General features: G+C 43.7%; 1 protein-coding gene across 1 annotated transcript; it reads right to left on the bottom strand.

Moving 5' to 3' along the window:
• Positions 1–12,337: 12,337 nt before the first annotated feature.
• LOC128422058 (perilipin-3-like) lies at positions 12,338–18,883 on the bottom strand. Its single transcript, XM_053405579.1, has 7 exons — positions 18,615–18,883; positions 17,788–17,983; positions 16,607–16,689; positions 15,512–15,710; positions 14,574–14,761; positions 13,275–13,337; positions 12,338–13,056 (listed from the first exon to the last, which is right to left on the bottom strand). Exons 1-7 carry the CDS (start codon positions 18,711–18,713, stop codon positions 12,661–12,663), a joined length of 1,224 nt encoding a protein of 407 aa, XP_053261554.1. The 5' UTR covers positions 18,714–18,883; the 3' UTR covers positions 12,338–12,660.
• Positions 18,884–25,314: the final 6,431 nt, after the last annotated feature.

Here is a 25,314-nt window from a genome sequence, read left to right as displayed (position 1 = left end):
TCCGGCCATCTGCAGGCATCTGCCTCTGTTTACCTCTGGCCTTCCGGCCTCTGCAAAGGCAATGACCTTGGTTCTCACGAGAAACAGAGCTCTCAGCTGCCGACTCCTTGGCTCCCCCTGGAGGCTGGAATGCTGCCTGGGATGACATCACAGTCAACTCCCCCTGCAGCTTGCAACCGGTGCCCTCAGCATCCCTGCATTCACTCGCATTCTGGGAAACAGCCAGGACCTCCGATGCAGTCAAACTCTGGGCTGGGATGATTGGCAGATGGGCTTTTTTTAAAGCATTCCACATCTTACGTGCAGTCGTGTTGCCAGCTAGCGTGGCAATTTCCTCCAGAGAGACGGACAAGACTATTACGTCAATGGCCCTCGAATTCTGGGCTCTCCATCTATCTGTCAGAGGAACTGGAGGGGCTTCAGACACAGTATGCCACACTCCAAACTGACTCAGCAAACTCTCACACCATTTTGCCCAGGTCTGATAATTGTGCCGATTTAACTTTGGGCACTCAGTGGCCTCAGAAGCTTGGAAAAACTCCATTCCAGCTTTTTGCTTTAGCCGTGAGCCTTTATGCCCTCAAAGACGTCTTATCTTGGCAGCTCATAAATCACGAAGCCTGCTTGGCTCGGCTCCCAGGCCATTAGTCTTGCCGGACATCAAAGGGACTTTGCCGCGGCAACGGAAAGCCTCATTTGCTTTCACTTTCCCACACATACCTCAGCAGTCTGTCGCAGTCTTACTCTCCTGTAAGTGCCGTGAATCTGGGCCCGAAACCTGTTGTTGGGATACTGCCAGGGAGACAGAGTCCATCTGAGCCCCCAAGCCGGCTGCCGGACGATCCATCAATCTCCCGTAGACACGCAGTATCAGCAATTAGTGACACGAAGCCTCAGAAATAGATTGCCACATTCTTAGGCTGGTGCACACTCTATCAGCAGAATTCACACAGCAAAAGATGCACAGCAGGAGAGCATATTTACAGTTTATTCAGCGTTGGTCAGAACAAAGAAAAGCATGACCGCCTGCTTCAGCGTTCAGGCACGAAGACGGAAATGAAAGCAAAGACACAACAGAAACATCGTATGCAACAGGAAATACGCAGACTCTGATACTCACAGCCTGCTCCCTTTTAAGGTGGAACGGAAATATCCTAGTCAAAACAAAAAAAAAAATTCTTCCAGTAGCACCTTAAAGACCTTTAAGGTCTTTAAGGTGCTACTGGAAGAAAAATTGGTCTTTAAGGTGCTACTGGAAGAAAAAATTGGTCTTTAAGGTGCTACTGGAAGAAGAAATTTTTTTTTTTTGTTTTGACTATGGCAGACCAACACGGCTACCTATCTGTAACTGGAAATATCCTAACAATTCTTCACCTCAATATTGTGACACCTTCAGCTCCTGGACCAATTAGTTCTACCTGCTTGATTAGACTGCAAGTCACCCCACCGGGATTTACCGTAACTAAGTACAATTTCTACATTCTTAAAATAGGCTGGTTTTGTTAGTGCTGGCTGGTGCTCTTGTTTACGGATGGGATTCAGTACAAAAAAGGGCCTTCAGAAACATTCCCAAATAAAACCAACACGAGAGACGCTGTGTGCTCTGCCCAGCTTCCCACAATTATCATTTGTTATGTGCTTAGTTAAAAGGGAACCCCGATGCCTCATTATTTCTAAAGTCACAGATCATCAATCCCACCAAAATTACAGGGGAAACGATGTGGCACAAAACAGCAGTTTTAAAAACCATTCCCTTTATTTCCAATCTCCAGGGGAGAGAGCTGTCACTTTTGCAAACCCTCCAACATTTCTCCGATGGAAATAGAGACGTTCTTATGGGGCTAAAACAGCACCACCCGCACAAAGTTGGCATATCAGCAGTCTTTGGAAAACCCCAAGACGTCTTTAAAAGGGGTGGGGGGTCACAAACACAGCCCAGTGAGGATTAAGCATGCTTAGTGGACACTGGATGCTTGCTGACTGGGATGGAAAACCAGAAGCGGGAAGCAGGAGTGGCTGGTGTCCTGGACAATAGCCAGCCCCCCCCCCCGGAAACATTTGGTCATACTTTTTCTATTCTAAATGCACAAAGTGAACAAGAAACAACTGGCTTGCCTCGCACCATGTATTATTGAAGATTGTACCATTTGCTCTAGGCATGTGCAGCCGTGTTCAGAAGCAGAACATCCCTGAATACCAGTTGCTATGGGGGCAAAGGTGGGAGAGACAAATGCCTTCATGTCCTGATGATGGCCTTCCCAGAGGCATCTAGTTGGGAACCAAGGAAACATCGCATTGGGTTAGATGGACCTTTGGTTTGATCCAGAAAGGTTCCACTTTGGTTCCTACACTCTCTCTCTCCCCAGATGGTAGGTAGTTATAGGAGTGGCTACTGCAACAGAACTCTCAGTCTCCATCTCTCTCACACACACACACTAATCTCTGACCATTAGTCATTCCTGGCATATAGAATGCAAAGCACATAGTAGATGGATTCTGTTCTCCGTAGGAAACAGTTCAAGGTTGTTGTCATTAGCATTCATAAGAGAGGAAAGGGTAGGAAGCCAGCGGTGTGCTTTTTTATGTAAGCAAATGCTCAAATTGCAGTGAAGCTGTGGCATCACAGAAGCCAAAGATGTTGCGCTGAGTGTAACTCCGCAGTGAAGGTCCCCACTGGGGTTTAATGAGCATGGACACATTTCTGATTTCTTTAGACAAGCTGTCTAATGAGTTACCTATTGAGACTAGAACAGAACAAGAATCGAAAAGGGGTTATGCTTTCGGAATAAAACTCTTCAGCCTGAGAAGACCGGCTTTTGCAGCAACCTGATACAAACCCACCCCACTTCAAAAATATTCTTTCATGCTCGCTTTCCCCTCGTGGCAGGAACTGAGAAATGCAACACTGGTAGGGGTGGATGAAATCTCTCAATTTCAGTTTCTCACTTTCCCCAGTCTTAAGATCACTTTGTGATTAAAAAAGAAAAATCCATACACATTTTGTCTAATAGTCATATTTTTACAAGCCATTTCCCCTAATATAATACAAAATAGTAGGTGTGGTGGGGAATTTACCTGTAGTTTGTTAAAGGTACCGAGAATTGTTAGGAGACCCCTATCCCCTTCACAAAAATACAATTCCCAGAGTGGTTTAACAATCAATCCCTCTTCTTGGAGAACTCTGTGAATTGTCAGCCAAAGTTCCCAGTGTTGCATTTATGCAATAACTGGAATGTGGTACAATGCCCCATTGAATTGAATAGCATTTACTCCTGTGTAAATGTGCAGAGGACTGCAGCCTTATTTGACCTTCTTAGGACTGATTGTAAGGAAATGAAGGCCATTTTGGGCTACCACTAATACAAAAATAAAAGAACAATCTTTTCAAAGGATATCACGCACCCCCAGCACGATCAGATGAGAAAAGCTGGATCTTTTGTCTATAAAAGGGCAATGCATCTGCTCAACAAATAAACAAAATTATCCAGCCAAAGTTAAACACTTTGACGCCCTGCTGATTCCTTTGTAAGAGAACTAAATTCATGCCTAACTTTTGCTTCTTGAAATCTATAGGATTTGAAAACACCTAAGACAGCAGTCCTAACCCCACTTACCTGGCTGGGAGTAAGCCCTCCTGAATTCAAATGGACTTACTTCTGAATAGATCTGGTGAGGATTGTGCTGTAACTCTGCCCTGTGTTTTATCACTTTTCTATTATGCTTTTTTTTTGGCCAGTCATCGCTGCTTTTACAGGCTATGGTCCGTCCAAAATTAAGCATGTGTTTTTAAGTCACAAGGGGTTAGTCAAGGGCTTACTGCTCCCTTCCTTTGAAATTCCTGGCATTTAAAATTGCCTCACTTTAGCAGGATTGAGCCCAACATTTTCTTGAAGGGGGAAAAAACTGGTAGGAGACACACATACAAACAATATAACTTGCCTATTATATTATGTGCAAACCGATGCCAGTTCATTCCTTAGTTGTTCTTTATGCTGCAAATGCTAAACAAACAAACAAACAAACAAACAAACCCTTCTGCTGCTTTGCAGATTAAGACTGACAACAACCCCCCTGAAGCACTGCATGATATCCAGCTCTTGTTCAAATTCAATGGGTCATTTGCATTTATTTTCACATGAGCCGAACTCTCACAATTCAATTTATTTTACGTGCAATATTTTGTTTTCGATTATTTACAGAGGTAGTGAACAAGGTAACTGACATCCAACATATTCCAAGGAGAGCACTTTGCATTTATATAAAAGTAACACTTTTCTTCTTCTTCTTCTTCTTCTTCTCCCCCAACTCGCTGCTGCCCGACCTCCTGTCCTAGACTATATGCAATAAGAAGAGAATCTGGAAAGTATTTGGGGATTCTCTCAATGCCAAACTTTTCCCCATCTCTGGCGAAGCTTTAATTCTGAGACTTGGCAGGACAATTCTCCCCTTGAAGCCTGTGTGTGTGGCATGTACCCAATTCTCCCCTCCCCCTGCCATGCATGTTCCCTTTCTCATATTGATTTGATGATCAGAGGCTTCCTTTTAAAGCAGCCTGCACTGAACATTAAGTTTTTGATCTATTAGGCAGCGGTTGAGAATCTGCCTTTGGGAGAGGCTTTAATGTTCCAGTTACATAGCCTGCCCCACCATGCGCCAGAAGGTTTGGGTGTTTGCAGGTAACGATCCACAGACCAGGTACAGAAGTTTCAAACGTTTCCCTTGGCAAGACACCAAGTTGAGAATTTCCTGTAATGTAATAATGCAGTTCATTGAAAGGTGTGTTTATATGTGTGTGTGTAACAGCAAGAATAATTCATATTTGTTATTTGCTGTTGACTCAAGTGCATTTCCCAACAAGCTTTGACAGCTGATAAGAAATCCTCAACCCTTTCATTATTCTGCAAATATCGCTTTGCTTGAGCAGGATTCATATCCTCCTGATACCTTCCCACGCAGCACATTGATTGTGGTTTTGTTTCACCGCTGGCCTGTTAAATTCAACAAGAAGGGTAGTCAAACTTGCTTCCACTTAAAAAATCTCAGAGGGAGAGCTGGCAACGTGGGAGGTAATATTGATCAAGCAAACTGCCATCAATCTCTTGCCCATTATCATTCTGGAATGGGGAAACAAGGTTTGAAATATGATGCACGGGGCATTCTTTTGAGTTTTAATTTCAAGTAAGTCCCGCAGGCCTGGAGGCTGCTATAATCCCACAGCAGCCAGTAGCATTCAGAAAGCCCATCAGTGTGCAGAACAGAAACTCTGACCAGTTTTAACCCCCATATATTCAGTGATAAGGAAATTTTAGACTCTGGACCTAATGATGTCACAGCTGTGGGGGGAGTACTCTGGAGGGTAACGTGTGTTTTTGTTGTTGTTTAGTCGTTTAGTCGTGTCCGACTCTTCGTGACCCCATGGACCAGAGCACACCAGGCACTCCTGTCTTCCACTGCCTCCCCCAGTTTGGGCAAACTCATGCTGGTAGCTTCGAGAACACTGTCCAACCATCTCGTCCTCTGTCGTCCCCTTCTCCTTGTGCCCTCCATCTTTCCCAACATCAGGGTCTTTTCCAGGGAGTCTTCTCTTCTCATGTGGTGGCCAAAGTATTGGAGCCTCAGCTTCACGATCTGTCCTTCCAGTGAGCACTCAGGCCTGATTTTCTTAAGAATGGATAGGTTTCATCTTCTTGCAGTCCATGGGACTCTCAAGAGTCTCCTCCTTTACTTATTTTTAAAAAGTGGTAAGCTAGCCCTGTTGCACTTCGCGGAGGGGCACCCTGCTCATTCTGTTGAGGGGAGCTCTGGATTTCACCCCAAAAGTCCTTCCCTGACGGAACTTCTGCCTGCAGTTACCCGACAATGCCTGCGCCTGCCCTTTTATTCTCTTCAGCCAGAGTCCTGTAACCAATCACAAAGTTCCCTCTGAAAATCCTGTGGCCCATTGGACTATAGCTAAGGACCAATGAGTTCAAACAGAATGCTCACTAAAGGACCTATCGCAGCTTTAGGATTACACCAATGCTTATAAAAGCCACGTTTTGCTGTCAACTGCCATAACGGAAAACCTAACAGGGCACGGTTTAGCAACTGCCTCGGCTTAGCTGCCTCTCCGCAAACTGCCAACTCATAAACCCTCATTTTCTGCTGGGAAAACCTGCATTTAAGCACTGAATCAGAACAAATAGCAAGTGTGTTTTCTGCAGATTGCTATTTTTTCTGATTCAGCAGTAAATTGTGTGTTTTCCAGGAGAAAGCTGCCAGTCAAACACAAAACTGTTCAGAACCATGCCTAGACAAGGGGGAAACTACTCACACTCAGGAAGTGTGGACAATTCCTAGGCCTTTTCTGTCTTATTATAATTATTTACACACCAAACAGTTTATGCAACAGAAAAGTGTTTTTACATCTAAATCTTCCCTCATATTTTCCCTCACAAGAACATGTGTCCACCCTACTCCTAGAATTTATACCAGGCTTTGCCCAGTTTAAGGGTTTCATATTGTCTGCTAGGGATTTGCTGGAAGAGATCAATGGCCACTAGCCATGAGGGCTGTGCTTTGCCTCCACAGTTCCAGGCATCTTCTGAATCCCGGTTGCTGGAAACCACAGGTGGGGAGAGTGCTCTTGCGCTCAAATTCTGCTTGTGGGCTTCCCACAGGCATCTGCTTGGCCGCTGTGAGAAAAGGATGAGCCATAGGCCTGATCCAACAGGTTCTTATTGTGCTTTTAAGAATCTGTCACCTTCCTTTGCAATGAATGAGGAAATTTTGCTCATACAGGGTTTCTGTGTGCACAACATCCTGTTGTAAGAATGGTAGTCAGCATAGTACAGCACTTAAAAGCATCACACTTTGTTGTTTAGTCGTTTCGTCGTGTCCGACTCTTCGTGACCCCATGGACCAGAGCACGCCAGGCACTCCTGTCTTCCACTGCCTCCCACAGTTTGATCAAACTCATACTGGTAGCTTCGAGAACACTGTCCAACCATCTCGTCCTCTGTCGTCCCCTTCTCCTTGTGCCCTCCATCTTTCCCAACATCAGGGTCTTTCCCAGGGAGTCTTCTCTTCCCATGAGGTGGCCAAAGTATTGGAGCCTCAGCTTCAGGATCTGTCCTTCCAGTGAGCACTCAGAGCTGAATTCCTTCAGAATGGATAGGTTTGATCTTCTTGCAGTCCATGGGACTCTCAAGAGTCTCCTCCAGCACCACAATTCAAAAGCATCAATTCTTCAGCGATCAGCCTTCTTTATGGTCCAGCTCTCACTTCCATACATCACTACAGGGAAAACCATAGCTTGAACTATACAGACCTTTGTTGGCAAGGTGATGTCTCTGCTTTTTAAGATGCTAAAAAGCATCACACCAGTGCTGAAGAAATCCAGGATCAAATTCCCACACAGCCATGTCCCTCACTTGGTGACCTTGGAACATTTTGCTGCCTGACCCAGCTCACAGGGTTTTTGTGAGGATAAAAGAGGCAGGTTCATGTATTCTGTCTTGAGCCCCTTAGAGAAAAGGTGGGATATAAACGTAATAAGTTCTGAATCTGGCTTATGAGTCTTTGAACTGCAAAGGACAAAGCCTGTAGCAGTGTTTTCTTTGCCATGGCAAACAAGCAGCACAGCTACACAGGGCCTAAGAAGGGAGATATGTGTGTGTGTATGTGTGTGTGTGTGTGTGTTTTCAATGATTGCACTGTTTGGCAGGATTTTGTGACAACAGGCATACATATGGTAACAGTTTGCGGTTCTCCTAGAGTGCAGACACTTTGTGAGCAAACCGTCTGATATTAACAGTTTGTTATTTCAGCAAGGTGCCAACTCGAATTTTTTGGCAGCCTGGGGTACCAGGCTTATACTCCATATAATATAGTAAGATATTCAGCTTGGCTGGCTTCCCCTCCCCTTCCTTCCCTCAATAATAATAATAATAATAATAAAAATCAACAAGTTTTGCAAACCAACAAATGAAAAATACAGATGATTTTTTTTTTCACAGACCAACAATGAATTGCAAGAGAATTACCTCCCCCCCCCCTCCAAAAAAAAGGAGGAAAGGGAAGAAAATAGCCACCAAATATTCACAAAACAATTATTGGAATTGGAAGCTTGACCATAAGGATATGTTGTTCATCAAATCATAGTGACAACTTAAAGTATTTTGCTACAGTCAAACACTAGCAGAAAGGTGCAGTAGAAAATCCAGAGAGATCCACAATATCTAATATATTGTGCTCAGTTGCTGGGATTGTTTCTATTCTGTCTTGAAATGGCAGGCTCTGTCTCACATTTTTACTTCTTCCAGTTCTGGTGTTGTCAGAATTCGTTTCAGAAATATTTCAGAACACAGGCAGCCAGTAGAAAGAGACATCTGCCCTGACATATGCCAATTTTCCTTCCCCAATGTTTCTCCTGAATGGAAGCCCTCAACCCTCATCCCCAGCTGACACCAGTGCAGCTGCATTTGATAATGCCCACCCCCTTATTTCTCTTGCCTTCCTTCTCCCGGTCAAAATTTGGACTGTAAGCGCCTCAGGGCAAAGACCCCAATCCTTTGCTTATGGAATTCTGTGAGACTCTGTACAGCAGAAGCAGGGAAACTGTGGTCCATTCTCCACACTGGCTGGGGTTGATGGAAGCTGGAGTCATTTGGTGGGCCACAAATTCCCCATCCCTGCAATATACACTGAGGTGCTAAATGAAAACAAGAACGTTGTTTCTCCATCACAATCACACCTTGTGCAACACAGTTCCTGATTTATTACATTTATGGGCAGAGAAACAGAACAGAGCCATCCATCATCACACAGAGCAGCACAGCAGGCAAGGCCCCTCAGCGAGTAGGTGCTTTCGGCTCACAGGAACGTTTAATGATTTCTTATGGTCTACTAATAGTTGGGCTGCGGCCTACTATTGCAAACTGGCACACAGTTTGGCAAATTGCTGACATAAGCACATTGGGAGAGACATTTCTGTCACATTGCCTCCCCAGAGCAGCTCTTCTTGCCAAGAAAGTGCCGTTTCCAATATCAAGATGTAGATGTATTTTGAAAGCTATTTCATTTAGTATTGGATAAGCAGCAGCAACCCACAGCTGGCTGGGTTACATTTCCTCAAATCTGTTTAGCTTTCGTGCGGTTGGGGAAAGGTTCTTCTAATAAGCAAGTTCAGAACATTCAGAACTGCATCTTGAGGAAATAAACAAGATTTCCGTGATCTTCGGGGAGACTCTTTGGGGAAGAGTGTAGATAGATTTGTCACCTGTCAAAGACCCCCCGGTGACTTTCGAGACAAAAGAGGCAAAGATAAGTTTCCTTGTGGAGGCAGTTTCATGACACGCGCCTACTGAATTTCTGCCTGTATCGCCTAAGCTTGCAAAGGACAAAAACAGGGACAGTGTGGGCAGCTACCAAGGCCTCATCCTGATGGTTGGACTACCAAACCATGACCAGTTGCCATGGAAGGGTACTGCCTCCAGTACAGGCAGTGGAGGCCTGAGCCATCTAAGGTGTGGGGGTTCCACTCCTTTGCCCCACAGCAGCCCCTCTTCTCCATCTCTCTCCACTGGCCCCAAATCCTGCAAAGTGAGCAAGTGAAAGGCTGCTGCAAGGAGAGCTGGCCATTAGTTTTAGTGAGACAGTCACCTCAGGGAGAAGATGTAGCCCCTACAGTTGCCCTCCCTGAGCCCCAACAGACAAGCTTCCCTCTGTTGGCTAACAGAACTATGTGTGCCTGGGGATGAGTAAATCTGTCAGTTTGGGTGTCATATTTTTCCATTCTTAAGTTCTGCTCTCCACCGTTCCACGTGTTTTTAATGGCAAGCGAAGTCCTCTGGGAAATGTCAGCACTTTAATACCAGTTTCTCCTAATATATACATTTGTGTAATGGAGAGGTTCCCAAGATCAAGGAAGAGGTTTTTCTCTAGGTTTGGCCCCAGCTGGACACTGTTTTGAATCAAGATGGCAGACTACCTTTCAAAACTGATGTTTTTGTTTCTTAGAATTCCAAACAACACCAGGTATCAAGCTACCAATAATATATAAGCCAGGCCATTGGACTCACCTAATATCAGGAACTCTTTCAAGAAAGCTTAGTTACCATTAGTAATATTGACTATATTTGACTATTGGACTACAACTAAGGCAACCCAGGCATTAAGCTCACTGGGTGGCCTTGGGCCAGGCACTCACTCTCATCCTGGTCTATCTCACAAGACTGTTGGAGGCGACAGGAGAAGAACCAAGGAACTCCTTGTAAGAAAGGTAGGATATCAGTATAAATGAAATACATAAAACTTCTGTTAGAAACACTGACCACCTTCTGAAGATCCCGAAGCTTCTCCAAAACAGCCTGGGAACTTACTACAGAAAACGTTGTGACCAGCTATAGTATTATGTGAGAACAGTTTTCTCAGCTCATTATAATTTGTCTGACAGTGTGACTCACATTTCCCCCATCTTCTCTATCTATGCCTTTTGTCTGTCATAACCATCCTGGGGGCGGATGCGTCTGAGGCCAGATGTCTTTTTAGCATGCTGTTTCTAATTGTGAATAATTTTCTTGCATGAGATGCATGCTACTCTCAAGAGATGGCTCTGTGGGTAAGGTGGGGAGAGTACAGGAAAAGTAAGCACTGGGGGACATAGACCTGTCATTGAACTTCACGTCCTGATAGATCATTATACTGGATCCGCAGGCAGCAAAACCCTTTAAACAAATGGCACACTCATATCCTGTATCTCTAGCATTCTGAAATTTTGCAGGTTACCTTGCTAGGGGCACTTCTATGATATATGACTGTATGCCATTTGTAGAATAGTCACCCAAAAAAACCACCGTGAAGGAATAAAATCCCATTTTCATCCCCTCCCGCAAAAAGGTCAATTTAAAAGTTGCTTAGCACAAAGGCCCCAAGGCATATTTGCTGCAATTTGACAGGTTTCTTATCCAGGGGTTCCCTTCTCTCAAACATGCAATATTCATTCGCATTGCATATAAAACAGATTAAGTAAATCCTTTTCAACACACACACACTTGTAAAGGATTTCCTTGCAGAAAAAAACCTCTGCAGCTTATGCCCAGAAATTCTCATTCTCTCAGAAGGGGCTATACCTTGCCTGAAAATTTCATCCTTTGAAGAAAAGGGGAGGGCATCAAATTTGAATAGTGCCCAGCGTGTACACACAAATGGGCCTATTTAATGTCACTGCATCCAGAGAAATAATATCCTGCAAACATGAATCTAATTAGTGCATGAAGGTGTTAACACCAGAAAGTAAGCTGTCCTGCCAGGATTAGTCTGGGTCATCACTTCCCAACTTGACAGGAAACGAGTCACCAAAAACCTTTATTATCTCTCTTCTAAGATTCCAGGCATGAGGGAGATGAAGCTTCATTTCCCCAAAATAGGATTCAGAATTGGAATCTGAAGCATTTCATATGCTCTCCAATTTGGTTCAGAAAGGAACATAGTCTTCTTCATAGGGAGGGTCCAAATGAAATCTTGTCATTGATGCACACCTCAGTGTGAAAAGACCTCGCCATCTTGAAGGTCTTGCCTCATAAGCAGGCCAGGTAAAGACTACTGAGGCCAAGATGCAGCAACTAGAACTCATGTTAGATGGTCAGATTAAGACTTTCCGTTAACCCAAACTCTCAGTACATCTACCATGATTGGCCTTGACTCCAAGTTCTTTCTGCAATTCTCACCCTGTTTCTTTATGGTTAAGAACCTTGCACAGCTATAGGGGTGACGCTTTTTGGTTGGGTTTTTAAATTACCCTCCAACTTTATAATTAGGCCTTTCGTCGTTTTAAGAAGGCCCACCCCCATGGTGAAGTTAGTGTGCTTTGTTTTGCGGCAGGCATTCTGTTCGATGAGACCAAAGGTTGGTCTCCAGCATTTTGTCCTCAGCAGTCAGCTGCCTCTGGAAAGCCCCCAAGCAAGATGGAGCACAATAGCACCCCAACAGCTGGTATTCAGAAAGACTGCTTCTGATGCTGGAGTGGTCAAAACCTTGCTGGGTCAAGTCTAAAGGCCAATCTTCTGGCAGGAACATTACCAAAGCCAAAGACTGAACCTAGGACCTTGCCAGGGGAAACATGGAACCTTTTGCATGCAGAGTTTGAGTTCCACACTACAGCCATTTTTCCTCATCACTTCATGCTGCAATTCTGCTTCCCAGCATGGTGAACCCATCATCTAGGCAACCTTTTAACATTTTGTTCTAGGAAAGGCTTTTCCCTAGTATCATGGAGTGCTTCCACCATCAGCTGAAACATGCTTAGGCCGAGTTACTGCTTAAGACTTCACACAGACAAGTAACCGAGTGCAACAATTTATTCCAATCATATTTCAAAGCCAGGTTGCAGAGACTATCAGCTGCATACATTCATTCACAGCCAATGAATAAATACAAGTCAGGTTTTTTGTTTTTGTTTTACTTGTAGAGACTGAAGCCCATGGGAGTTAGCAACTGAGTTTTCCAATAATGGTCAAGTCTCCCATCCAACCAAAAGTTCCAGGGCCATAGTTCTGTCATGTTAGCTTAGTTACATTCATTTCAGCTCTTCCAACAAATTCAGCAGCAGGCTCAAGTGCTCTTTCAAGCTCCATCAGTGCCCGGAGACACAGAATTCCAGCCTCTAGAATGAGCTACAGGTCACAAACTCTCCTTTGGCACTGCCGCTTTCAATTCCTTGTTCTGATCATCAGGCTTCGTGGGCTTCACATCATCAGGTTTCCAAGGTGAAGGGGAGAATGGACCCACCAGCCAAGACATTGGAGCATTGTGTAAGACATAGTCCAAGATGTCGTCCACATACTCCTGGGCTTTGAGGGCCTTCTCTTGGCTTTGGCTTAGAATGCTGTTGGGGAGGTCTTTGAAAGAGTGAGCACTGGTGAAGTAGGTGTGAAGCTCTTCTATGTTGCGGTAGGCCAGCTGGATGTTCTGCTGGAAGTTAGCTGGCAGGCCTTGGATGCTGGCAATCAGGTTCTTGTAGGCTGCTTGCAACTGCTGGGTGATGTGGTGGGACATGGCCAAGGTCTGAGATTCTATCTGCAATTAGAAGGAAGAAGTCAACAGATCCCTCAACCAGGGTTCTACGTGCAAGGGTCAAGCAATGTCAAGCCACCAACGGTTAGCTCCGTTGGTTAGAACATGGTGCTGATAATGCCAAAGTCACGGGTTTGTATGGGTGCATATTCCTGCACTGCAGTGGGTTGGACTAGATAATCCATGATTATATCACCATTAAATCAGTAGTATAACCATACCTGACGAAGCCTCTCCTGGCTTTCCTGGAGTTTCTGCTGAACACTTTCCTTTGTATCCTCTATCTAGAGAGGAAACAAACAAAAATCAACAGAGCAGCTTGGAATAAACTAAAGCCAAGACAAACCATGCAATTGCTACACATTTTGTTACCATACCTGTCAGATAACTACTGACCCCTATGAGGCCCCAAGTGCATTGAGAGAGATGGGCAAGATCTCACTCAATTTGATACAAGTTTTCATAAGCAAGCACATGCAGATGTTGAGCTTTTTGTACAAATAAGATTTTCCCCTTTCATAGCTTGCCATGTTGGTATCAACATTGTTCATCCTCACACAATGATACCTGATTTTACATGACCATACAATTACACTCCCAGTTTTCCACTGGTGCTCATAAGCAACCATCAATATTTAACTAGTGCCAGCAATTTGCTTTGACTGTCTAAATGTGACACTTTTACACACTTCTTATGAATCAGGGTCATATCGCTCTTAAAGCTGGGTCCAGTATATCTGAAGGAGCGTCTCCTCCCCCATCGTTCTGCCCGGACACTTGAGGTCCAGCTCCGAGGGCCTTCTGGTGGTTCCCTCACTGCGAGAGGCCAAGTTACAGGGAACCAGGCAGAGGGCCTTCTCGGTAGTGGCGCCCGCCCTGTGGAACGCCCTCCCATCAGATGTCAAAGCGATAAACATCTACCTGACATTCAGAAGACATCTGAAGGCAGCCCTGTTCAGGGAAGTTTTTAATATGTGACATTTTAGTGTATCTTTCATCTTTGTTGGAAGCCGCCCAGAGTGGCTGGGGAAACCCAGCCAGATGGGCGGGGTACAAATAATAAATTATTATTATTAATTAATTATTATTATTATTATTATTATTATTATTATTATTATTATACTGCATTTTGCTGCTGTGTGGAGCTTCATTACGGTTCAGAGATCAAAGCATCCTGTGACTCGAGGCTCAATTGCCACCAGCCATTGCTATATCCTCAACAGTTCGACAGTGTTGACTGCCTGAGGTGTTGGGGCAAGGGGACGGGGACAGGCCCATGGCACAAATCTCCATATGCAAATTTGTGTCATGATCCTAAGCCCCCCGCCCCACCCCATGCCTCCCACTAAAAACAGCCTATGGAGACTAAATGCTTAGATTTCCATGCCATGAAGTTTTTTCAGTTGCCAGTCATAACTGGTTGACAAGGAACGCAGATATTTACAGTAGCTTAAAAAGGAAGCAGGCATCTTTTCCCTGTGGTTAACAAAGAGTACACACCGCAGAAGTGAAGACCCTACCTGCCCAATGGCTTGACGCAGCTGAATGAAAGTCTCTCTGATGTTCTCTCTGGCGGCTTTCATCCTGGCTACAGCATGCTGATAAGCACGATGCTGGATCTTGGTTGACAGAGAACCAAGACGCACAAAGTACCCCCGAGTCTCAAGGGGTGTGCCCACTCCTTCTGGTGTAGTTTCTGCAACTTTTGCTAAAGAGCACATTTAAATATTGTTACTTTTTAAAAGGTTTCTACCCTAGCTAACTTCAAACACACACACACACCAGGAAAGATCACAGCATACCACCTTTCGAAATCCCATAATCAGAAGGAAGATTCATGAAGTATGAAGTAGTTTTTTACTCAAAGCAAGGCCTTTGAAAGACGTTGCACCCATCTAGGATGAATGCGACAAAAATCAGGCACCACTCTCAGGGCAGCCTCTCATGTCTAGTCGCTACCTGCTTAAGTTTCAGAAGGTGCTCACACCTGGAGTAGAGTCCTGGAGACTATCCAAATAAACATGGTTGTCACGCAGTTCAAACTAATGTTTGTTTCCCAGTAGGCTCCTGATCTTAAGGCTAAAGTAGACACCAAAGAAGCTGTGAGCATAGCATGCTCACCCATAGGTCTTACCCATAGGTGCTAGGGGTGTGGGGCACTCAGGCGCCGGGCTCTCAGGGGCGCCAAGTCGAGAGTCTGAGGCCTGAGAGTTGAGTTGCAGTGGTTGGAGCACTGCAGCTGGCGGCTTTCCTGCGGGCAGCTCTGCACCGCGAGTTCGGGGGCAACCAAGCCAGTGAGACGCTGAGGCAGCCAGCTGACTCCGCCCTCCTGTGCGCCTGGGACTGGGCAAACCGGAGGGGGGGTGCCGGGTGGATCTTTGCACCCCGATGCTGCATATGCTTAAGACAGCCTTGATAACATGGATCACAATAGATCAGGTTGCTATTCTTTGCTTACCCAGTTCTTCTTCAGTCATCGGAAGGTAGTGGTCCAGCAGCTCTTCAGATTTCTCCAGCACTGCTTCTGCTCCACTGAGGGCCATCTTCCCCATTCTCGTTTCTACCACCATCTCTTTGCCATCCTGCACAGCCTTGGCTACTGCTTCTTTTGCATCTGCTACTTTCGATGACACCAGTTCTTGCGTATCAGAAATAACCTAAAGCCAGATCATCAAACAAGCAGCTTTATTCATCACCCCCTACCACACAGTGCATTTTACTGCCGTGACCACTCTCCACCCACCAGAATTGTTGTGACTAGGCAAGCAACCTCTTTTTTTCCCTGTTTCTTTTTTTTAAATAAGTTTTTATTGTTAAAATAGTTCATCATTAATACACATATACAAACATACAAACATACAATCCTTAAAAGTGTTCAAACATACTTACACTCAATCCCACAAATAATTGCTTTCCCCATCACCATCCACCACCCCTCACCCCACCTTTGTGTTTGACTTCCAATCTACTCAATTACAATTTCTTTCCACTTCTATTACTTTCTTTCACACACCTTTAGCCTAATTTCATACTTCTTTTTCTATTACACATTGTTATCCATCTTTTTTGATATTGCAGTATTTGAAAGGGAACTTGTTTATTCTAATAGGAGTTCTGATTTTTCGATATGATTTTGCAAGTATCTTTTAAACACCTTCCAGTCCCTATCTATCTTTTCTTTTGAAATCCTTCCAATTTCTTCCATTGTTTTGGATATATTGTAATACTCCCATAATTTGGCAAGCCACTCTGTTTTTGTCGGTATTATACCACTTTTCCAGTTTTTCGCAATCAATAGCCTTGCTGCTACTGTTGCGTATAAATATCATCAAACAAGCAGCTTTATTCATCACCCCCTACCACGCAGTATATTATACTGCCGTGACCACTCTCCACCCACCAGAATTGTTGTGACTAGGCAAGCAACCTCTTATCCAAGTTGCTGTGGATTTGTTCCCCAAAGTTCAGGAACGCATGAAGAGCAATATTCCAACAGTAGAATTAAATAAATGCTTGGGACATAAGAAAAGGTAGTGAGCAGGATGCAATCTACCTGTTCAGCTGTCTGATGAAGGATGGGGAGCTTCTCCTCTAGCTTGTCCAAGCCTTTGGAGGCATAGTGGCTTGCTGCTGCAACTACAGAGAGGATTCCTTTAGTTGCGGTGCACACATGAATTGTGGAAGAGGAAATTACTGTAGCCTACGCACTTGTCATTGTTTGATCTAGCACCACATACTAATGAGGACATTTAGAACAGAGTATTCCACATAGGTGGCATCACACGTGACACACTTTGCTGGTAGAGATGTGTTATGTACTGAGTTGAATAGGATCCAAAATGCAGCAGTCTGATTGGTCCTAGAACAATGCAGCAGTATGATTGGTCCACAGAAGCCACCCAATCCAGCTCCAGGTGAAAGTGAATCCACAACCTGATTGGCCTACAGGAGAATCCCGGAATTAGCCAATCACATGCAGCCCATTGTGTTAATAATGTATATAAAGCAGATATTGTAGGAGAACTTCCATTCCTCCTCACCACTATGAGCTGAATAAAGAGCATGAAATCCACTCTCGACTCTGAGTATATTTCAAGATGTGAGATGTGAGCAATGTTTTTTTCCCTATTCATGGTGGGAGCGCCTACTGGTACAAAGTTTCAGGTCTAATGTGTGTCAAGGCAGCATCGACTATTGTACAGACTTCTGTGCAGATGACCCCACAGCATTCACTTCGAAATATATATATGGGATGGTCATCTTCAAAGATTGCAATCTAAAGAATTTGTACTATGATTGCTGGCAGCAGCTAGGCTATGCATGGCGCACGAAAATGGAAGAATTTTCAGGCACTGCAAATTTCTCTGTGGTATAAAAATGTATGGAACTTCACAATCACAGGAAAGATAACCCACAATATACAAATTTCCAGAAGCTTAGAAGATCCAGAACATTATTATACTGTGTGGTGGAACATTTATCATTTATACCAACACAACTAACCTCCAGGGCTCTTTGGCATTGCCAGTGTGGGAAAAATAGACATTTTACTGTTTCTAGTAATAGGTGCCTCCAATTTTCTTGACAAAGAATGGATAAAAGGGTTCCATTTGTCATCTCTGATATTTTATGCTTTTTTACACTTGCTTTCATTTGTGTTTAATTTTGTACGTATGATGGAATAAGGTATTTAGAAAGAAAAAGATCAGAACATTTCCGGTGCAGCCTACTCACCCTGTGGTTCAAGCTTACTGAGAAGAGGCTGGGCACCGCTCACAGCAATATCAGAGACATGCTTCACACCTTTCTCAGCCAAATCTAGAACAACTTTCACATAGGGATGGTTCTCTTTGGTTGAGGCATAAGCAGAGGCAGCCAGATCATAGGTGGAGCTTACCAGAGGCAGACTGGTAGCTCTCTTGAGGACATCCTAGAGGTGTGGTAAGAGAACATCCGTAAAGTATCTCAGTGGCCTGTAATCTTCTAGACATTTGTTCTACCAATGGCCTGAACCTAACTAGACACATTACAGAAAAGTTAGTGTCAAGATGGACTGCATTCCAAACTTTAAAAATCTAACAGTTCTACGTTAGGATTAATCCATGCACCAAGTTTCAAGTTACCTTGCCTATTTTTTTCAATTGTTAAGATGAATTACACTCCCGTAGCTCAATATGAGAGCACATGTTTTGTACTTCAGGACACAAACTTCTTGAGTTGCTTATAGAGAGTCGGGACAATAGTCTGTCCAAACCAATGTTGTCCTAGAAATAGCTCTCCAGGGTATCAGGCAGGCATATTCTGTCAGCTAAATGCTTTGTATAGGATGGCTAGAAATGCCAGGGATTCAGGCTGGAGCTTTTTGGCTAAAGAGTCCAGGGGTGGAGGGGAGCTGTGCCAGAGCCCGAGGACACCAGAGCCCCGGAGCACCAAATGCCAACAAGAAATTTTATTTTGGAGTTTTATACCTTGCCTGATACCTTGCCTGATAACCAAAAGTTCAAGGCAGTGTGTGTGTGTGTGTGTGTTACAGATAGTAAGACCTGATAGGAGAAACATACCTGCTGTACTACTTCTTTAGTCTCAGGAACTGGAATGCTTTCTTGACTCTTAGAAGTCATTGTGTGGTCTGACCTGGAAGACCAGAAATATAACTCCATTTGTGCCCGTTTCACACAAAAAGACTTCCTAACACAAGCCAGGAGTTCATCCTAAAGCCTTTATGAGAAAGGCAGTTTATTCCCTTTGTTCTAGCTTGGCTTGGCATCCAGACAGGGAAGTGCTTCAGAGTCCCAAAAGCCAAGCAAGGCTTCCAACAGCGTCTTCTTGAGTTTAATAATGATGCAATGCCTGAAGACAAGAGGCCCCATTGGCGCCACCTACTGGTAGAAGCATTATTACTTTGCACCACCATCTTTCATGAAAGTTTGTAGCTATTCCAGCCCCACATCTCAAACAAACCTCAAAAATATATCCCACCTTCTCACAGTCAGGGGCTGTATCTAAATAGATGTATACCTTTGGTCCTCTCCCTTTCCTCATTAATATTTTGCCCACTTTCACTCCCAATAGGAAAAGCTTTGAACAGCAACCCAACAGGACAGGTAGTATTTCAACAGGTGCAGCTCTCCCCCAGCTTAGAGATGCAGTCTTGCTTTATCGTTAGTCAATGAGTGGGTTTTTTGGGGTGTGGGTGTGGGTGGATAATACACATTTTTAAAAGGTCTTCTTAAAAAGGCACAGCACAGTTCTGCATTAGCCATTATTTCACTCCACAATAAAAAGGAACAGAGAAGAGATATTGGAAGGACTTGCAGAGTCTTACCCTAAGAGGAGAAAGCTGGGTGAACAAGCCCCCAAATTACAGGCCTTCCAGAAATAAGACAGAAAGAACATGAGAGCCTGAAATTTATGAAGTAGCCAATAAAGAGAAACCTATAAGCATTCAAAAAGGGAGATAGACAAGCTACCCCAGTCTTAAGAACTCCAAAGCCTTTCTCAGCTCACTTCACAGTAGACAGCATTATAAGTAGGACAGATACATATCCACACCTTTGTCAGCAACACAACAGGCAAATCAGAAAAACATAACCAAAACTTACATATTTTTTTGCAGCTAAAGTCCAAAGATGTTCTCTAACTAACCCACACAAGCCCCTTACTTAGCTAAGCACTTCTATAATAGCTCCCACAACCCTCTTCAGCTGATTTATATATCAGGTGGGGAAGGAAGCCATCACACTGACAGTTCAAGGAACCAAAGAGAATGGGGCATGTTATCTCCTGAAGAATAAGAGGGTGTAGGCAGGAATATGGGAGGGCCCTTTGCAGAGAGGTCAACCTCTCCAGGTATTTCAATCAGTGGCCTAGGTCTCCAATGGCAAATGATCTGGAATATGGATTTTTCTTGAAGAAGCCACTTTTTGCTCAAGTTTTATTAAATAGTTCACTGATGTGCAGCAAACTCAGGAATAAGGTATTCAGCTAAGTGAAGATGACAGTGGACTCTTAATGAGGACCTAACCCTGTAAACACTTAACGGTCTCTAATGGAAACACCTGCAGAACTTTCAGCCTCTAATGGCTTAGCAGTGGTTGCTCTTAAGGTGACAACATAGCCTGGCCTACAGTTGCGTATTTAACAGGGCCTGCCTATCATTAGACAGGGTGAGGCAACTGCCATCTCTTGCAGATGGTTTGGGATAGCATGAAAAGAGAGCAACTTCTTTAATTGCTCAATAGCTTAGGAACACCTGCAGAACGTTCTACATGTGGCTGATGGCAGGGCCAAATTGCATAGTTGCAATTCTCAGTATAATTGTGTTATTTTTCTACCCAAATTTCCAACACGGGGCAAGATTCACCTAATGAGATCCATCAGCAGAAGGGCTGCACAAAGACTTCTACTTGTGCAATGGGGCTTCCCCAACTTTTACATCACCCCTCCCCCCCCCACTCTATGCATCTCAAAATTGGTTTGGGGGATAGTCTGGGGATCCCTTTGAACAGCATGGAATGGATCATTCCATTTGGCTGAAAAGCTTGTTCAGACAAGAACAACCATTAAATCCCACCCAAGGAGTCTGGATTTAGATCAGGCCCCTAATGTGGGGTGGGTGTGGTCTTTAACCATTTGGTTCCTGCTATGGCCCCAATCCAATGCAAATTCCAAGTGCCAGGGACCTGATCTGGATCACAACACACACATCAGGATCCTGAACAGTATTGGGGTGGAAGCTACTCTGGCAATCTATTTACAACAACAACAACAAACCTGAATGTAAATTCATAGGAACAAAACTTACCTAACATATAACCTATAGGAGCCAATTAAGAAATAAGAAATATAGTCTGGCCTACTCTTTTGTCTTTAATGGCAGTATTATATGAAGAAATAAGGTGATGTAGCCTTCCACCCTAAGGATATCCAAAGTCATCTGTGGCTACCAACCACAGTGGTTATATGATAGAAGCAGAAGAAGAAGAGGAGGAGGAGTTTGGATTTCATACCCCGCTTTATCACTACCCTAAGGAGTCTCAAAGTGGCTAACATTCTCCTTTTCCTTCTTCCCCCACAACAAACACTCTGTGAGGTGAGTGGGGCTGAGAGACTTCAGAGAAGTGTGACTAGCCCAAGGTCACCCAGCAGCTGCATGTGGAGGAGTGGGGAATCAAACCCAGTTCACCAGATTATGAGTCTACCGCTCTTAACCACTACACCACACTGGCACTCCACACCACAGAAGGCCTCTGTAACCCAATTGCTGGTGAGGAGAGCACTGCTGCACAGGCTTCCCACAGTGAATCTGGTTCACCACTGTGAGAACAGGATGCTGAAGTATGATGGGACTTTGGCCCAATCCAGCAGGACTCTTCTTATGGTGATATTGAAGTATGCATTGTTGGAATAGGCAAAACCCTTTAATTAAAATTCACTGTATTCAGATAGGAAAGTCTCCAAGGGGTTAATATATCTGAGAGTGGGGTGCTGAGTGCCTTTACTGAATTGCTAGTTTACTTTGAGTTTACCCCCTTGCTTCTCTCTGTAACATTCCATGGTTGAGATCATCTCAAATTAATGCAGCTGTGTAAGTTTTGTTGCTGTTTTTGTCTCCTTTGCAATGAGACAAAGGACCTACTCCGCAACATGTGTGACCTATCTCTTTAAGAGGCTTGCCTAGATTATAACAACAGCTGAGGGTGGAATATATTCCCTTTATTAACTTCCGTTTTCCACATTTCCAAAAAAACTTTGTGATTTTTTTAAATGGGGGGAAAAAACCCCTCATTGAAATTCTTCGGTAGATTCTCCTAATATCACCAGGCAGTCTTACCGAATGCAATACATTTTTGTATCTTCTTTTCACTAATGTATGCATTTATATTCTCATTTTGCCCCAGTATGTGCATGTTGGTAAAAATTACTTAGCTGGAGAACTGCATTGCAAAATTTGGAGTAGTGTGAATTTTGAAGGGTGGTTGCATTTCAGTTTGTGTATTATTTAGGAAACTGTCAATTAGGTAGTATTTTTATTTATTGGGTAGAGTTGCCTTTAAATGCGAACGTAATTCAGATTTCTCCCCCAATCCCTAACAGCAGTTCCCTTCTGATTTGAATGGATGTGGTTTCCTTCACAATCCAGTTAGCACTGGTTAGGTGTGTTGGTCAATTCTGTATAGCAAGTCTAAATGGCTTGTAGCTCCTAAATGAAGGAAAGTTCCTGAAATCACCTCTTGTTGTTTTGCATTGGGAAAGGCAAGTTGGATGTTCATTTTTACTGTGAGTAGTCTTTTCCATTCACACAAAAATAAGGAAGGCACTGCTGCAAATTGGTTACTCTTACAAGTGATGCCTGAGAACAAGGCTGATGATGATGTTGATCAGCTGCAGCGTCCAGTGCAAAAGTTGGCAACCGTATGCAAAGGACTTGGAATGGGCTAGTTAGGTTTAATTAAGGCCATCAAATTAGTTCAAATTTATCGGTATGTAATGAATGATGCTTTGCAGGGTTAAAGAAAGAGAAAAATGGTGTAAAAAGTATAAAGACAGAGGTAATCTACATTAGACACAACAACTTAGAAAGAGTAAAAATTTCGAGGTCTTAGAACAAAGGAAGTCAATATGTGTATATGTATGTAATGACTAGATTAGAATGATATTGTTTTATTTGTAGATGTGTGTTTTTGTTTTTTGTTTGTTTTTGGTGTTCTTTTTTTCTCGTGTGTTTTTTTTCTTGTTTGTACTGTTTTATTTTGGATTCAATGTTTGTAATTTTTGCTGTAATTTTGCATTGAAAATAATTTTTTTAAAAAAACAAACAAACCACAAATCAGTTCAAATTGTAGTGTAATTAGGTCCAGCATACTTCGGCTGTTGCTCAGCTTTACCGGATGTGTAGCAGAGTAAACACAGCTAGTGCCTTTGTGTGTAAGCATGCAGAAAAACAGAAAAACAATCTCTGAACTAACCTCAAAAGTCGTTCCCATAATCGTCAAGCGAACTGAATGTGGATTAAGTTCATTTTGAAATGGAACTTGGAAGGATTTCTAGTTCATAGAATTATAAAGTTGGAAGGGACTATGAGGCTCATTTAGTTCATCTCCCTGCAACGCAGGAATCTTTTTGCCCATTGTTGGGGATCAAACCCACGATCCTGGGATTAAGAATCTCATGCTGTACCGACCGAACTATCCCAGCTCATTTTTATAAAAAAAAATACTTCTTGGACACTTTGACTTTTAAACCTGAAGATCATAACTGCTGGGGAAAATAAGCAATTCACATTCGACTGCATATGCCATTTACGGTTTCCTTAGTTTTCTTAAGGCTCTTTTATAGTTCAGCGCAGCATCTTGTGATATTCTAAATGCTGCAGCAGGGGCATGCTGAGGATTGCTTGGATGAATTTGAGCCAGTGGCAACACCAGGAAAAAAAACAAATTATAGGAGGGCACAGAAGGGGCAAAGTATATTTCTAGGTGGGCAAGAAAGAAAAATAACTGTATATGCTAATGACAAGAGTTCAGAAATGGGGTGGGCAAGTGGGGATGAGATGCTTGTTTAGGAGGGGGCTTGGTCTCCTGCCCCTCCTCTACCGCCACCGATGAGTTGAACTGTGATCTGAATGTGAACCAAACTAGTCTGTTTTGTAAAGAGACAAACAGGAGGTGGTTCCTTTTTGGATATCTTGAACTAGTTACTTTTCAAAATGAGCTTTCCAGGCTTTGCCTATTCATATGTTTCAGGCTTTTCTAATCATTATCTTTCCATTGAATGAAATTGCCCGTTGCATGACTTCTACTAAAAGCTGCAGGGCTCATACGGCGAAACTAGATTTTCAAGAGCGTCTCAAACCAGCTAAAGCCATCACAGACCTCTCCTTTCTTCTTGCTATTTTATATGTGTGTGTAGAGTCTGCTAATACAGAGAAAATAAGCCCAGTGTGTACCTGCCTTTTGAAGACACCCTGCCCAGATGCTAAAATGCGGAACATTTATATAACAGCTTTTAACAAAAATGGAGTTCCAGAATCCTCCTAAGCAGCTTTTTGATAAATGTCAAGGTACTCAGCTGCTTTGCAAAGGGAAATGATTTCCCATGGCTTTGATTTGGTTAAGTGCAAGCAGAAAGCTTCCAAAGTATGAAGCACGATGACACAATCTTCTCTTAAGATCTGGTCTGAACAATTCTAAAGTTCATAGGAAATGAAGCTGGGGAGAGAAAAGAATCCATGAAAGAGGCTTGGCATTTGCATTGTTCCATACGAAAGCCTAGGAGGGGGTGGGCAGGCATCGCGGTGCAATGCTGGAGCACATTTTGGGGGGGGAGAGTCTTGGGTTTCATTCTCCTTATAAAGATGAGATGGTGGGTGGGAGACACCAGGAGCAGACGTTGGTCTTTCAGATTTCAGCAGCACCCTGTGCAAGGCCAAAACTCACCCGTCCCCGATTCTCACCTTCTGTTCTTCTCAATCCACTATGTCATAGTTGCAGCACCCTGCAACACCCACTAGGCTCAGCACCCAGTGCAGCAGAACTGGTCATGAAGCCCTAAATATGCCTCTGGAGACACCCTGGAGAGCCACCTTCTGGAATAGACAATACAGTGGTACCTCAGGTTACATATGCTTCAGGTTAAATACGCTTCAGGTTACAGACTCCGCTAACCCAGAAATAGTAGCTCAGGTTAAGAACTTTGCTTCAGGATGAGAACAGAAATTGTGCTCCGGTGGCGCGGCGGCAGCAGAAGGCCCCATTAGCTAAAGTGGTGCTTCAGGTTAAGAACAGTTTCAGGTTAAAAACGGACCTCCAGAACAAATTAAGTACTTAACCCAAGGTACCACTGTACTGAGATAAACTGTCCACATTTGTGTTTATTTATGCCATAATTCTTATTCTGTCTCTTTTTCTTCTTAGTGCCACACAGACATGAAGATTGTACAGTGGTACCTCGGTTAAGTACTTAATTCATTCCGGAGGTCCGTTCTTAACCTGAAACTGTTCTTAACCTGAAGCACCACTTTAGCTAATGGGGCCTCCTGCTGCCGCGCTGCCAGAGCACAATATCTGTTCTTATCCTGAAGCAAAGTTCTTAACCTGAAGCACTATTTCTGGGTTAGCGGAGTCTGTAACCTGAAGCGTATGTAACCTGAAGTACCACTGTACAGTGGTACCTCTGGTTACAAACTTAATCCGTTCTGGAGGTGCGTTTGTAACCTAAAACTGCTCATAACATGAGGCGCGCTTTCACTAATGGCGCCTC

The sequence above is a fragment of the Podarcis raffonei genome, chromosome 10 (genome assembly GCF_027172205.1).
Source record: "Podarcis raffonei isolate rPodRaf1 chromosome 10, rPodRaf1.pri, whole genome shotgun sequence".
Classification (NCBI taxonomy): domain Eukaryota; kingdom Metazoa; phylum Chordata; class Lepidosauria; order Squamata; family Lacertidae; genus Podarcis; species Podarcis raffonei.
The sequence above is the reverse complement of the archived record's forward strand: the minus strand, read 5'-3'. Positions and strand labels throughout refer to the sequence as shown.